A 14876-nucleotide genomic window follows, 5' to 3' on the forward strand; every position below is an offset into this window, starting at 1 on the left:
ACAATTAGTGACATCTGCCCTAGATAAGAAGAAATCAATGAAAGAACAAAAGAAGTATTAAAAATCAGAGTGAAAGGACACCCCCAAAGACGTACATAAGCTCTTTAGTAATAGATCCCAACCAAAAGAAAAAAGAAAAATACCAAAATGACAGATTCAAATTTCCAAATATGGATTGTAAGGAAGCTCAATGAGATCCAAGAAATAGAAATCCAATTCAAAAAAATTAGAAAAACAATTCAGAAAATGAATGAAAAATTTACTGAAGTGACAGATATACTTTTTAAAAAGCCAACAGAACTAATGGAACTAAAAACTTCATTTAGGAAAATGTAAAACACAGTGGAAGAGTTTAGGAATAGACTACACCAAGAAATAAAGAATTTCAGAGCCTGAAGAAAACTCTTTCAACTTAACCCACTCAGTTAAAAATAAAGAACACAGAATCAAGAGTAAAAAAATGAAGTCTCTAAGAAATATAAGGTTATATATAACAACCAAATATAAAAACCATAGGCATCATTGAAGATGAAGAAGAAAAAGAAAACAGCGTAGAAAAACTACCTGAGGAAATAATTGTGGAAAACTTGCCTGGTCTTGCTAGAGATTCAGGCCATCTCAGTGCAAGAACCTAAATAAATACCTGGGAGAGTCACGGCAAAAAGGGCATTACCAAGGCAGACAGTCATCAGATTAGGCAAAGTGAACAGAAAGGAGGAACTTCTAGGAACCATGAGGCAAAAACATCAACTAAGATAAAAAGAAAACCCATCAGACTAACAGTAGACTTCTAAAGAGACATCTTATAAACCAGAAAGAAATGTGGTTCTATCTTTATTCTTCTTAAATGAAATTCTGCCAGCCAAGAATTCTGTATGCTGCTAAAAACTAAGTTTCATCGGTAAAGAAAATGTAGTCTTTCCCAGATAAGCAAACACTAAGGGAATTTTTTACTACTACACAAAAGTGCATTATACATGCAATCGCATAACAGATACCAACCAATGTAAAAACACGCAAAATTTATAGCTCACGGCTCTTTAAAACAATAACACAAGAGGAAAAACAAAACAATAAGGCATCATCCAACAGCATCCCACTCAGTGGGAATCTAAATGCCCACTTGAAAGACTAGCTAAATGGATGAAAGCCACAACCCAAATATTTGGAGTCTTCAAGAAACACATCTAAACCACAAAGAGTGACACAAATTCAAGGTAATGGGATGGAAAAAAATATTTCATGCAAATATTTGGTTTCATGAAACCAAAACAAAGCATATATATAAAACTGTATCATATAAAATTGATGTTAAATGAGCAATAATAAGAAAAAGAACAGATATTGTCATTATATCATGATAAAGGGAGCAATGCAAAAAGAAGACATAACAATTCTAAATATATATACATCAAACACAGGACCTTCCAGTTTAGTAAGCAAAATCTTCTAAATCTAAGCAAAGAAATAAAAAGTCGCATCTTAATAGTCAATAACATCAACATCCCACTGACAGAACTAAATAGATCACTCAAGCAGAAAATGAATAAAGAAACACTGGACTTAAACAGGACTCTAGAACAAACGGACCTAACAGATATTTATAGAACAGTCTACAAAAAAAACTACTGAATATACATTTTTCTCATCAGCACACATAACATTTTCTAAGGTTGATTACAGCTTAGGTCACAAAGTAAGACTCATGAAATTCAAAACAATCAAAATCAGATGATGTTTCTTCTCAGACCACAGCAGAATAAAAACTAGAAATCAATTCTAAGAGAAACACTGAAATCTACACAAAGTCATGAAAACTGAAGGATGTGCTGCTGAATAATCCTCAGGTCAATGATGAAACTAAGATGGAAATAAAAAGATTCCTTGAACCCATGCCCAGTAGGTAGGAATGGAGGTGGGGGGGAGGTTTCAAAATCTATGGGATACAAGAAAAGGAGCCATAAAGGAAAACTTCACGGCCTTAAACGCCTACATCAAGAAGGCAGAAAGATCACAAATTAACAACTTAATATCACTTCCAAAAGAACAAAAAAAAGAACACAAAGCAAATCCAAAGCCAGCAGAAGAAAAGAAATAACAAAGCTCAGAACATAACTAAAAAAATGAAAATTAAAAGAAAAAAACCACAGGGGATCAATGAAACAAAAAGTTGGCTCTTTGGAAAGATAAACAAAATCAATAGACCACTAACCAGATTAATCAGAAACAAAGAGAAAGGGATCCCAACCAAAACAAAAAATGAAATGAAAAGGGAGAGATTACAGCAAATATCATAGAAATACTATCTGTGGGCTGAGCACGGTGGCACACATCTGTAATTCTAGTACTCTGGGAGGCCAAGGCAGGTGGATTGCTTGAGCTCAGGAATTGGAGACCTGCCTGAACCAGAGTAAAATCCTGTCTCTACTAAAAATAGAAAAACTAGCTTGGCATCATGGCAGACGACTATAGTCTCAGCTACTGGGGAGGCTGCCACAAGAGTATTGCTTGAGCCCAAGAGTTTGAGGTTGTTGTGACCTATGAAGCCACAGCACTCTCCCCAGGGTGAGAGTGTGTAGAATGAGGCAACCAACCTAGAGAATATTTTGTAAATACTTTGTAATGAACATTTTATAAATGAAAGTACATTTATCATTAGAACTTCTCATTTTCTGTACATATGGCAACTTTGGGCACACCCCATAGAAAAAAATAATCTTAAAATTTTTGGAACAAAAAAAAAGCCTAAATACCCAAAGCAATCTTAAGAAAAAAAAATCTGAAGGCACATTATTACCTGACTTTAGAGACTTTAAATTGTACTACAAGGCAATAGTTACCAAAATAGCATACTACTGGTATAAAAGTACAGATATATATACCAGTGAAACAGAATAGAGGACCCAGCAATAAAACCACCTTCAACAAAACAGACAACAACATGCCCTGGGGAAAAGAAGCCCTATTCAATAAATGGTGCTGGGAAAACTGGATAGCTACAAGCAGAAGAATCAAAAAAAAAAAAAAAAAAACCCTATCTTTCACCATATATAAAAATTAATTGAAGATGGACTAAAATTTTAAATGTAAGGCATGGAACCATAAAAATTCCATAAGAAAATCTAAGAAAAAATCTTCTAGCCATTGGCCTAGGCAATGGCTTATCACTAAGACCCCAAAAGCAAATGTAACAACTAAAATAAATAAATGGAACTTCGTTTAAAAAGTTTCTGCATAGCAATGGAAGCAATCAACAGAGTGACCAACCCACATAATGAGAGAAAATATTCACAAACTATACATCAAGCAAAGGCCTAATATCTACCCTGTTTCCTCGAAAATAAGACATCCTCCGAAAATAAGACCTACTTACAGGAAAGATAAGACGTCCCCTGAAAATAAGACCTAGCGCATCTTTGGGAGCACACCTTAAAATAAAACACTGTCTTATTTTTGGGGAAACAGGGTAGAATCTACAAAGAATTCAAATAAATCAACAAGAAAAAGACAAAACGACCCTAACAAAAAGAGAGCAAAAGGCATGAACAGAAGACAAATAGTCGTCTTTGTAAAGAAGATAAATGGTCAAAAAACATACGAAAATAAATTTTAAAATCACTAATTATCAGAGAAATACAAATTAAAACTATAATGAGATACCTTACCAGAAAGGCCTTATTAAAAAGTCAGAAAACAAAAGATGCTGGTATGGATGCAGAGAGAAAGGAATATTTGTACAGTGCTGGTGGGACTGCAAATTAGTACAACCTCAATGGAAAATAATATGGAGATTCTTCAAAGAAACAAATATAGACCTACCATTTGATCCAGCATCCCACTACTGGGTATCTACACGAAGGAAAAGAAGTCTTTTTATCAAAAGGACACCTGGACATGACAGTTTATTACAGCACAATTCACAATTGCAAAGTTGTAGAATCAACCTAAATGCCTATTAATTCATGAGTGGATAAAGAAAATGTGGTATACATGCACCATGGAGTACTATTCAATACTAAAAAGGAATGAAATCATTTTTGAAGCAACTTAGAACTGGAAACCATTAGCCTAAGCAAAGTATCTCAGGAATGGAAAACGAAACACCGTATGTTCTCACTAATGAGTAGGAGCTAACAGATGGGTGGGTATACATGGGCACAAAGTGATACACAGGACATGAGAAACAAGAGGAGGGGAGAATGTAAGGGGGTATATGGGATAAAAACTTACCTAGTCAATGAATTCTAGTGTTCTGACATCAAAAGCCCTGTCTTAAGCATTATACAAGGTATCCATTTAACAAAACCATTTGCACTCCTTTAATTAGTAATGTGAAATAATAAATAAATAAAAATAAGTTTTAGTTCTATTGATTTCTGCATGGTCTTGTTTATATCCCATGTGGTATATTGTACTGATATTTTTGAAATGTTGCATTTCTCCTAGGAACATTTTATTTTAGATTTGGAACTTGGTTACAATATAGTAATGCATAGCATAAGTAGGAGATCATGGCCATTTCATGAAAGATAAATTATAATATCCTGTACAGATTAACAGGAGAAATAGTATATGAATTAAAAATAAATAACACTACTCTTAGTTTTAACTAAGACTCATTCATAACCACATCATTACATTACTTACCTAAACTATATTACAATAATATAGGAATTGTGCTAAATAGGAATCAGCTCCTTAAATCCCCACCATCTTATAATGGTTGTGCTAATGAATTTTACAGACAAGGAAACTGGGGCATAATAGGTTAACTAACTTACTTCCTATCACAGGGCCAGCAAATAACAGAGCTAATGTACAAATCCAGGTCTGCCTGCCTCCAGAGCTATAAACCACTCTACCACACTAATTCTGTTAACTGGTTTTACTATTATGATACAAACGTTTTGTGTTTATTTCATTGCATTTCATCAGACGCTCTAGGACTGTATATAGTCTTTGCATAAGTGAATATGTTGAGACACCCACTAAATTATATTTGGTAAATAACTATCTGTGCAAGTAAGCTCCCAACATATTTTCAAATATTCTAAAGGGTAAAACGACTAGTATTGTTCTGAGTTATATCTATTTAATAGTAAAATTTAAGCAAATAGTTCAGGTGGACAAGATCTTCTTTATAAAACAATAACAGATAATAAAACACAGAAAAATACAAAAAAGTTAGAGTCACTATGTTGCAACCCCTAACGAAATTACAGATATAAAACAATGTCATGAATGACTGCTAAGTCATTAAGTGAAAAGTGGATGGGGACATTTCTAAGGAGTAGATCACCTCAAATCAATGATCTTAAGTGATGTAGTAAAACAAAGCACACAGCACTAATCTAATCTAATAGTTGCCAGCTCTATCAGTCTACAGAAAATGTGAGGAATATATGGTGTTGTAAATGATCCTAGGATACAGTCATCCTAATCCAGAACATGGGACAATCCAAAAGACATATCACCAAGGTCCTTCAACACATAAAACAGAACCAAAAAGCAAAGGGACGTTTACTGATTTTAAAAGATTTTGAAGCATATCTGTCAAACAGAATGTACAAACTTTATTTAAACTATGAATTGGACAAACCAACTGTAAAAAAGGCATTTCTTGGATAATCAGAAAATACCAGATGATATTAAGAAATTATTACTAAATTGCTGGGCATAAAATGGTATGTGGTAACACTAAAAGAAAAATGTTCTATATCTGATAGGAGCATTCTAAAGAATTTACAGATCAAATGTAATGGTTGATATCTACTTTAAATCCTCCAGGAAAAAGTCAGGACAGAGAAAAGAAAGATGATATGAAAATGACAAAATTTTGATTCTCACTGAAATTGGTTGACAGGTACATCAGAATTCATTATACTATCCTCTCTACTTTTGTGTAGGCTTGGAAATTTCCTTAGTAAAATGAGGAATTATGTGCATATCTTTTTTGGTTCTAACTCAAACTAATTATAAAAGGGCAATTTTAAGACAAATAAAACTGAACACAGACTAGATTTTGATTATATTTAGAAACTATAATAATTTTGTTGTACATGATTAGTATTGTGGGGATTTTTAAGTCCTTATTTAGTAGAGTTATATATATACTAAAGTATTTAGAAGAAAAGTGATAATAGTCAAAGAAAACTGACTATTTCTTAGATTTCTGTAAAGTACCCCAGGAAAAACGAAAGTGTAAAGGAGAAATAAATGAAACAAAAATGGCAGAATTACTATAATTACTTCAGTACAGTTAGTTTAATATAATATAGTATGAGTTCCATTATACGTATTGAAAAATCCCACAACCAAAATAATTGTTTTATATGGCCTCTAAAATGACTTAAGAAAATAGTAAATATAACCACATAACTGGAAACTATTTTCATTTTTTGAGGTTGAAAGGCTATGAACGAATAAAAACATACATACACATATCTCAGGATGAAGGAAAAAAAATGACATAATTTTGACAAAGAGAAATAAATTTAAGATCTGTTCAGGTAATTGTGAAAATGAGGGAAGTAGTCATTAAAAGATTATAAACTGGGTGGGGAATATAGTAGGCACTCAATAAATGTTTCTGAATGAAAATCATCTTTTATCCTCTTACAGTATCTAGAAATGTTCATTGAAATTCCTATAAACACTGTATTCAATGAATTTTAAATTATTTAATTTTGATTTTTTTTTCAAGAGTAAACTTTATACTACTAAAGAAAATCTTTATCATGGTAAAATCACTATTTAGGAACTAAGAAAGAACTCTAGATAAAATCTAATTCAACTTGTTCACTCTACAACATATCAAGATAATTAGACCCACAGTAAAAAAAGAATATATCTCTATTTATAGTCAAAACGTTTACTTACTTCATAAGACCTGAATTCTTCTTACTAAATGGTCCGATGATTTTAAACATTAGTTCCACAACTCCATTTTTCCCTAAAGATACTGAATTCACAGCTGGGCAAGGGAGGAAAAGATGCAAAAGGATTTTAAGACTTCAATAGTTAAAAACATGTATGCTTAGATACAAAGCCAACAGCATATTATGTACAAAGTGTTTAATAAATGTGACCTCAAATCACTTTCAAAAGTCCAAGTTGCGAGAGGGACTTTACCTAATAATTGCAATCAGTGTAACCTGGCTTATTGTACCCTCAATGAATCCCCAGCAATAAAAAAAAAATAATAAAAATAAAATAAAAATAAAAAGTCCAGCTTAGCTAACCGCTTGAAGTAAAGATTTCTTTTGCTTTGTTTTTATGGGAAGTGTAGGGAAATTCTGAAACAAGTTACATGTAAAAAAGAAAAAAGTTATTATTAAAAAAAATACTTCAGTTGCTTCATTAGTTTCTTAAATAAATTTAGTGAACTTCACTTAAATATCAGGTTGTGAGGATTCAGAAACAATAGCCTCTGTTTCAGAGAACACAGATAGTGACAGAAATAACCAATAATTACTAAATTATTTTCTATATAGATTATGAGTTGTAGACTACTTGAGTCATACTACCAAGAAGCTCCTAATTCAAAATAAACAAAACCATTTCTTGAGAAAATGATGCCTAGGCTTAGTCTTTAAAAATTAGTACAAGTTAGCTAGGGTAGGAGTTGGAGTAAAGGGGTAGATATGGTTCTGGAATAGTTCTGGAGATCATCTGTAACACAGACCATAGAACAAAGACAATGAACATCACGGGTGTGAGTAGTTACACTGTGTTGACACACACAGTGTCAGACAGAGACATGCAAGTAGAAAGATGAGGTGGGAAAAGGAGGTAAGAAATTATGAAGGGCTCTAGAAGCTAGAAGCTGTTAATTCTTCCAGTAATAGGGAATTACACAGAAGAAACAATAAATCAGATCTGCATTTTCTTTTTTTTTTTTTTTACTTTTTGGAGACCAAGTCTCACTCTCTCATGCCAGGCAGAATGCCATGGTGTCATCATAGCTCATAGCAACCTCAAACTCCTAGGTTCAAGCAATCCTCTTGCCTCAAGCCTCCTGAGTAACTAGGACCACAGGCCATGCCCTGCTAGTTTTTTCTATTTTTAGTAGTGATGGGACTCTCATCCTTGCTCAGGCTGGTCTTGAACTCCTGCCCTCAAGCAAACCACCCGCCTCAGCTTCCCAGAGTGCTAGGATTATAAGCCTGAGCCCCCACACTGGCCTGGATTTGCATTTTAAATAAACAGGTCAAAACTCACAGCACTGTGGGGAAGATGGTGCTGAAAGACACATTAGGAGGCTGTGGTCTAGGTAAGAAGTAAAGAGGACCTTGATTAAAGCAACTGTAGTAGGGGGGAAAAGGGAACAGTTTTAGTATTTCACAGGGAAAATGCAAATAATTATCTAACCAGAAAATTATGCCTAGCATTTTCAATTTTGAACAAGTATTTTAAAAAGTTATAGAACGCTGGGTACAGTGGTTTACTCCAGTAATCTCAGCACTCTGGGAAATCAAGGAGGGTAGATCACTTAAGCCCAGGAATTTGAGACTAGCCTGGCTAATATGGAAAGACCTTATCACTACAAAAATCTAAAAAATCAGCTGCACCTATAGTCCTAGCTACTTGGAAGGGTGAAGCAGGAAGATCACATAAGTATAAGAATTTGAGACTACCGTGAGGCTGCACTCCAGCCTGGGAAGCAAGGCAAGACCCTGTATCTTAAAAAAAAAAAAAAATTTATAGAGCCAAATATGGTAACACATGGCTGAGGTAGGCAGATGGCTTGAGGTCAGGAGTTGAAGGCTGTAGTGAATTAAGTATGATCAAGTCAGTGCAGCCACAGCACTCCAGCCTAGGCAACATAGTGATACTCCATCTCTAAAAAATACTTTTTCAGCAAAAATTTTAAAAATTATATATAAACCATTTTCTAGACTTTGGGAGCTAATTTAATAAAATGTCATCCAAAATGTGGTTCCTAATGTCTTGTAGGATAATCTTAATTTCCTATGTATCTGTTCATTATTCCATTATCTCTTCTAATTTTATGTGTGCTATCTTCCTTTTTCCTTGATTTGGCTAAAAATCAAACAGGTAAACCACCAATGTAATTTTGCTTTTTAAATCAACTCTTTTTCTATTATCCAAGATGTATTTTTTCATTATTTCCTTTGCTATTTCTCTACATCCCTTCTGTTCATTTCTTTGTTTTTAACTTCTTCAGATACATCCCTAATTTATTCATTTGCTTATGTTCTTTTTAATTATAAAAGTGTTGATTACTTAAGTGTTCTGAGCTACTTTTCTCTGAGTATACCATTAGCAATACCATCCAGGCATAGTTATACACATGCATACACACACAGTTTATCATTATTTTGCTGTGACACTCAACAATAACATGCATTTTGCAATTCAATTTTAGGTTCTTTCATTAACCATTCCAATTTCATAGTCAGAATCTCATGGGGTAAGACCTCATGTTGGTAAGCACAAGTTAGTATTTTGGGAAACACGGTATCTGAGTCGCTCTCCTTCGCTCTCTCTCGCTCTCTCATCCCTCTTCTCTTCAGCTTCCTCCAAGGCTCCTGTACTATTTATTCTCTGTTCTACTACTTTCCTATGGACTGCTAAAGATAATTAGATACAGGTAACTATACTACTGTACTGTTCAGCTTTCCTCTCATCTGTGAAAATTTGAAGAAGTGTAGTGAGTTTTTCTAGATGCCAATACTATCATATTCTTCACATCCTTTCTATGGGCTGCCTACTCTTCCGCCTCACTCCAGCCATTTACAAATTGGGGGAATTTGTGAGAATTCTCAAGATTGTGTCAACCTACACTTTTAATCCCCTTCACTTTTGCTGTGGTTAGAGTTAGGAGTTACAATGATCCATATTAAATCTTCTCTTTCCCACAAATATTAGAGGTTTACAGGATTTTAAAATTTTCATTTTATGTAACTTTACACAATTCAGTTAACTAAAAGACACTTAAATACTCACAGTTAGTAGAATATACTCGTAAAAGCTGAAGACAGGGTAGAACTAACCGATGGTTCAGCAAATTCTGTTTGACCAAATTCAGAGTTATATTCAGAGTACCATTAATTCTTGCTTTCACTCCAAATTTCTTATCTATATAAGAAAAAAATGAAAACAATTTTTCCACATGTAACTTTGAAAGAAATGAAGGTATCATAAAGCAATATTTTACATTTTATAATATGAACTAATATTATCAAATATAAAACTGACCTGAAATAATTTTAATTATAATCATTTTGTATAATTTTTAAAATACCCCTTCTACTTCTGAAATATGACATGAAAGAACGTACTAAGGGGACAGGCAGAGAGAGAAGGCAGGAGGATGGGAGTTGGAGTACCCCAACACTTACATTGTAAAAAAAGGAAGAACTTACCCAATTCACTAGACATACAAGTCTATCTACTTCAACACCTTTCCCAAAAACACCATTACTTAGGAGAAATAGTAAAGAATTTAAATGTCAGTGAAGAACAGCTGCTCACAGCTGTGAGCTCAGCAGCTCACTTGAGGCCAAGATTTGGAGACCACTCTAAGCAAAACAGAGAGACCCTTACTCTACAAAAAATAAAAAATTAGGGACGGCGCCTGTGGCTCAAAGGGGTAGGGCAACAGCCCCATATGCCAGAGGTGGCGGATTCAAACCCAGCCCCAGACCAAAAAAAAAAAAAAAAAATCAGACAGGTATGGTGGTACACACCTGTAATTCTAACTAATCAGGAGACTGAGGCAGGTGGATCACTTTGGACCAGAAGTTTGGTCGCAGTGTGCTGAGATGAGGAGCCACTATACTCTAACTAGTCAATAGAGCAAGACCTTGTCTCAAAAAGAAAAAAAAAATAGGGCGGCACCTGTGGCTCAAAGGAATAGAGCACTGGCCCCATATACGGGAGGTGGTGGGTTCAAACCCAGCCCCAGCCAAAAACTGCAAAATATAAAATAAAATAAAAAGATAGGAGAGAGACAAGAAAGCCTGACCAGAAAAACTAGCAATCAGATCCATTCAGAAAGAAGGAAGAGTATGAAAAATGAAAAACAAAGCAATCGTAGATTGGGTATAATTATGAGGGAAAAGTGCCAAGAGATTACACAGGAAGAAGTTGCCAAGCACCACAAGAAGGAGCAAGGTATCAGCTTCGGGGACCAATGGAAAAGGTAGATGAGGCAGTTTGCTTCTCCCTCCTTCAGATCTCTGGCAGTCAGCAGGCTCTCAACAAGCACAAAAGCAGCTGCCACCAGTGAACAGGGAGCTTCTTGAAGACAAGGCAGAAGGCTGCCAGCACTCTAAGGTTGCTTCCCATCACCACAAACCCGAACTGAGACAGCAGGCACCATACTGCTTCTCCACCCACCATGCTCCTTTGTCCCACATAGGGGGCTTTAGCCCCTACTCTTCATCTCATTCGTTCCCACACAAACATTTCCCAACTCCAGCACAGGCTTGCAGGGGTCCTCAAACTACAGCCCACGGGCCACATGCGGTGGTATGATCGTATTTGTTTCCATTTTGTTTTTTTACTTCAAAATAAGATATGTGCAGTGTGCACAGGAATTTGTTCATAGTTTGTCTTTTTTTTTTTTTAAACTATAGTCCAGCCCTCATTTTCTGAGGGACAATGAACTGGCCCCCTGTTTAAAAAGTTTGAGGACCCCAAAAAATAGCTGGGCGTTGTGGCGGGCGCCTGTAGTCCTAGCTGCTCGGGAGGCTGAGGCAGGAGAATCGCTGAAGCCCAAGAGCTAGAGGTTGCTGTGAGTCCTGTGACATCATGGCACTCTACTGAAGGCAGTAATGTAAGACTCTGTCTCTACAAAAAAAAAAATTAAAAAAAAAAAAAAAGTTTGAGGACCCCTGGATGGGAACCACAAGGGCTGGTGAGTACCTGGGGATTTTTGTGACCCCTGAGTCTGGACATTGCAGGCAGGCTGCCTTTTGGAGAGAGGAACAGAGACAACCAGAGTGGTAGCTTTCCTCCATCCAGACTCTCTTCCTCCCAAACCACTCCACCGCCCATGTCTGCAGAGAGAGATGCTTGGACTGGGGCAGAAATGAACTGTAGCTTCCCCTCTGCTGGGGCTTCCACAGAGAGGAGGAGCTCAAAACCCTTCTTCTGAATGACCAGAAAAGGACCAAGAGGTGCTCTGACTATGAGGTCCTTGCTGATCAGCCCTTCCAGGTGCTGCCTGCCTGACTCCCAGAGTGATGGATATGCCATCAGAGCAGGGCATATCTCAAAAGAGAGAGACATCAAACCTGCTTAAGCATCCCAAGAGTACCTTGGGATCAGTACACTTATTCCTGGCAGAGTGAAGGATTAATCGTCAGAGATCCAGGGACAGGCTCAGAGGCAAGACCATGAAGCTCCAGGACCCAATCATGTTGCTCAGGGGCACAGAGGGGAGATTTGTGAACATAACTCAGAAGGTGAGGAGTCCACGTGGGCGGAACTGAAAATAGAGCACCATTGTGTGTCCCAATCGCAAAACACTCATGGAGCACCCCCCTCCCCCCACAGGAAAGCCATGCTCTTAGCCCACAGTGGGGTCCTGAATAGGGAAGCTCCAGGCCCACAAAGCCATTGCCATTATAAGGGAGCTCAGCTAGTATAAGTTCCTGACTGCTGACAGATGCCAGACACAGACCAAAGAGCACAGGATAGGGATAAAGAACAAAACCCACTGCTGACAGGGAGATCTGGATTCACAGAATTTCTGGCTGGGTGAGAACACCTCAGCCCCTACCTGGCAGCTTTCCTAAGAAGCCTAGGTGCAAACCATTCATGCCTGCTTAAACCATTCATGCCTTACCAGCTTTTGTGGAGCCTGACAGCAAGCTCACCCAACTAAGCCCCCAGTCATATTCCCCACCTGCCTCTGCTCTGGCATAGCCCTTTACAGCATTTACTGACTCATCCATACAGGATATAGTTTGTGGTTGATTCTTATTCACAAGCACCACCTCCTTTCTCAGAAATTAAACTGGGCATACCAATATATTTCATATAGTTAAGACCATAAGACTTGGGAAAGAGAAAGGATCTCAAAGACCTCCATCCTCCCTCATCAAAGGCAGGGAATCTGTCCACATACGTTGCTCACCACTGCTACAGCCTACAAACAATTAGCAACTGAGAAAACCACAACACTAAGAATAAAACCAAGGCATCCATCCAGATCCCCACTAAAGGTCCCACAAGCAGACACCCCCTTATAAGTGATCACGGAAGAAAAAAAGCCCTATCTAAACAAAAGAAAATGCCAAAACACAGAGTCATCAGACTGGCCAAAGTCATCAAGAAGGAGAAACTCATACAATCCATAAGATAAAAACATCAAGTAACTTACAAAGGACTATTCATCAGACTAACTGTAAACTTCCCAATGAAGACCTTACAAGCCATAAGGAAATGGGGCCCATCTTCAGTCTCCTTAAACTATACTGCCAGCCTAGAATTTTTTATCCTGCAAAACTAAATTTCATATATGAGGAAGAAATAATTTGTTTTCCAGATAAGCAAACACTGAGGGAATTTGTAAAGTCCAGACTTACCCTGCAGGAAATACTTAGAACCAAATTATACATGGATCAGCACAAGAAATACCTACAACAGTGAAAAACCACCCAAAAGCTAAAGCAACATGAGATTGAAGCAGTAATAAAACAATCTTACAAGAAAAAGTCCCAGAGCAGATGTATTCACAGTCTGATTTTACCTCACCTATAAAGAAGAGCTGGTACCCATACTGCAGAAGTTATAAGATCAAGAATGTGGGAATCCTCCTCGACTTATTTTACAAAACAAGTATCACCTCAATACAAAATTCAGGAAAAGACACAACAAAAAAGAAAGGTAAACACCAATATCCTTTATAAATGTAAATGCAAAAATTCTCAATAAAATACTAGCAAACTAAATTCAAAAGCATATTAAAAAAATAATCCACCACAATCAAGTGGGCTTCATCCCAAGGATGCAAGGATGGTTCAATATACATATATCAACGATTATGATTTATTTACCACAGAAACAGACGCAAAAACAAAGACCATGTGATCATTTCAATAGATATAAGAAAAGCATCATACATCTGGCACCCACTGATGATAAAATTCCTCAACATATCAGGCATAAAAGGATTATATCTCAAGATCATAAAAGCCATATATGAGAAACCCATGGCCAACATCATATGAATGGAGTAAAGTTGAAAGCATTCTCTCTAAAAACTGGAACAAGACAAGGGCTCTATTAAACATAGCACTCAAAGTCTTAACCAGAGCAAACAGGCAAGAGGAAGAAATAAAGAGTATTCAAATCAGGAAGAAGAGGTCAAACTACCACTTTTTGCAGACAATACAATCTTATATTTAGGAAACTCCAAAGACTTTATCAAGAGATTCTAGAAATTGATAAATTCAACAGCATCTCAGGTTACAAACTCAATGAACACAAATAAGTCACATTTCTATACACCAATAACAGTCAAGCTAAGAAGCAAGTCAAAGACTCAATACCATTAGCAAATAGCTTCAAAGAAAATAAAATACCTAGGACTATATTTAACCAAGGAGATGAAAGATCTCTACAAAAAGAACTACAAAACACTGAGGAAAGAAATCATAGATGACACAAATGGAAAACATCATGCTCATGGATCAGTAAAATCAACATGTTTTAAATACCTATTTGGGGGTGGCGCCTGTGGCTCGAAGGAGTAGGGCGCTGGCACCCACCGGAGGGGGCAGGTTCAAACCCAGCCCCGGCCAAAAACTGCAAAAAATATATATATATCTATTTTGCCCAAAGTGATTTACTTCATCCAATCCCCATCCAATAGCAACATCATATCACATAGATCTAAAAGA

At 36.4% G+C, this 14876-nt stretch overlaps 1 protein-coding gene across 6 annotated transcripts in view; it reads right to left on the minus strand.

Annotated features, from left to right (window-relative positions):
* The window catches only part of AGTPBP1 (ATP/GTP binding carboxypeptidase 1), a 208423-nt gene that overhangs the window by 132266 nt on the left and 61281 nt on the right, over window positions 1-14876 (minus strand). For all 6 annotated transcript variants that reach the window (XM_053576852.1, XM_053576834.1, XM_053576841.1 and 3 more), the window contains exons 7-8: window positions 9970-10101; window positions 6880-6973 (exon numbers count right to left, since the gene is read on the minus strand). In XM_053576852.1, coding sequence (XP_053432827.1) covers window positions 6880-6973; window positions 9970-10101 — 226 coding nt within the window. The remainder of the gene's footprint in view (window positions 1-6879; window positions 6974-9969; window positions 10102-14876) is intronic.

Source organism: Nycticebus coucang, chromosome 2, assembly GCF_027406575.1.
Source record: "Nycticebus coucang isolate mNycCou1 chromosome 2, mNycCou1.pri, whole genome shotgun sequence".
Lineage (NCBI taxonomy): Eukaryota > Metazoa > Chordata > Mammalia > Primates > Lorisidae > Nycticebus > Nycticebus coucang.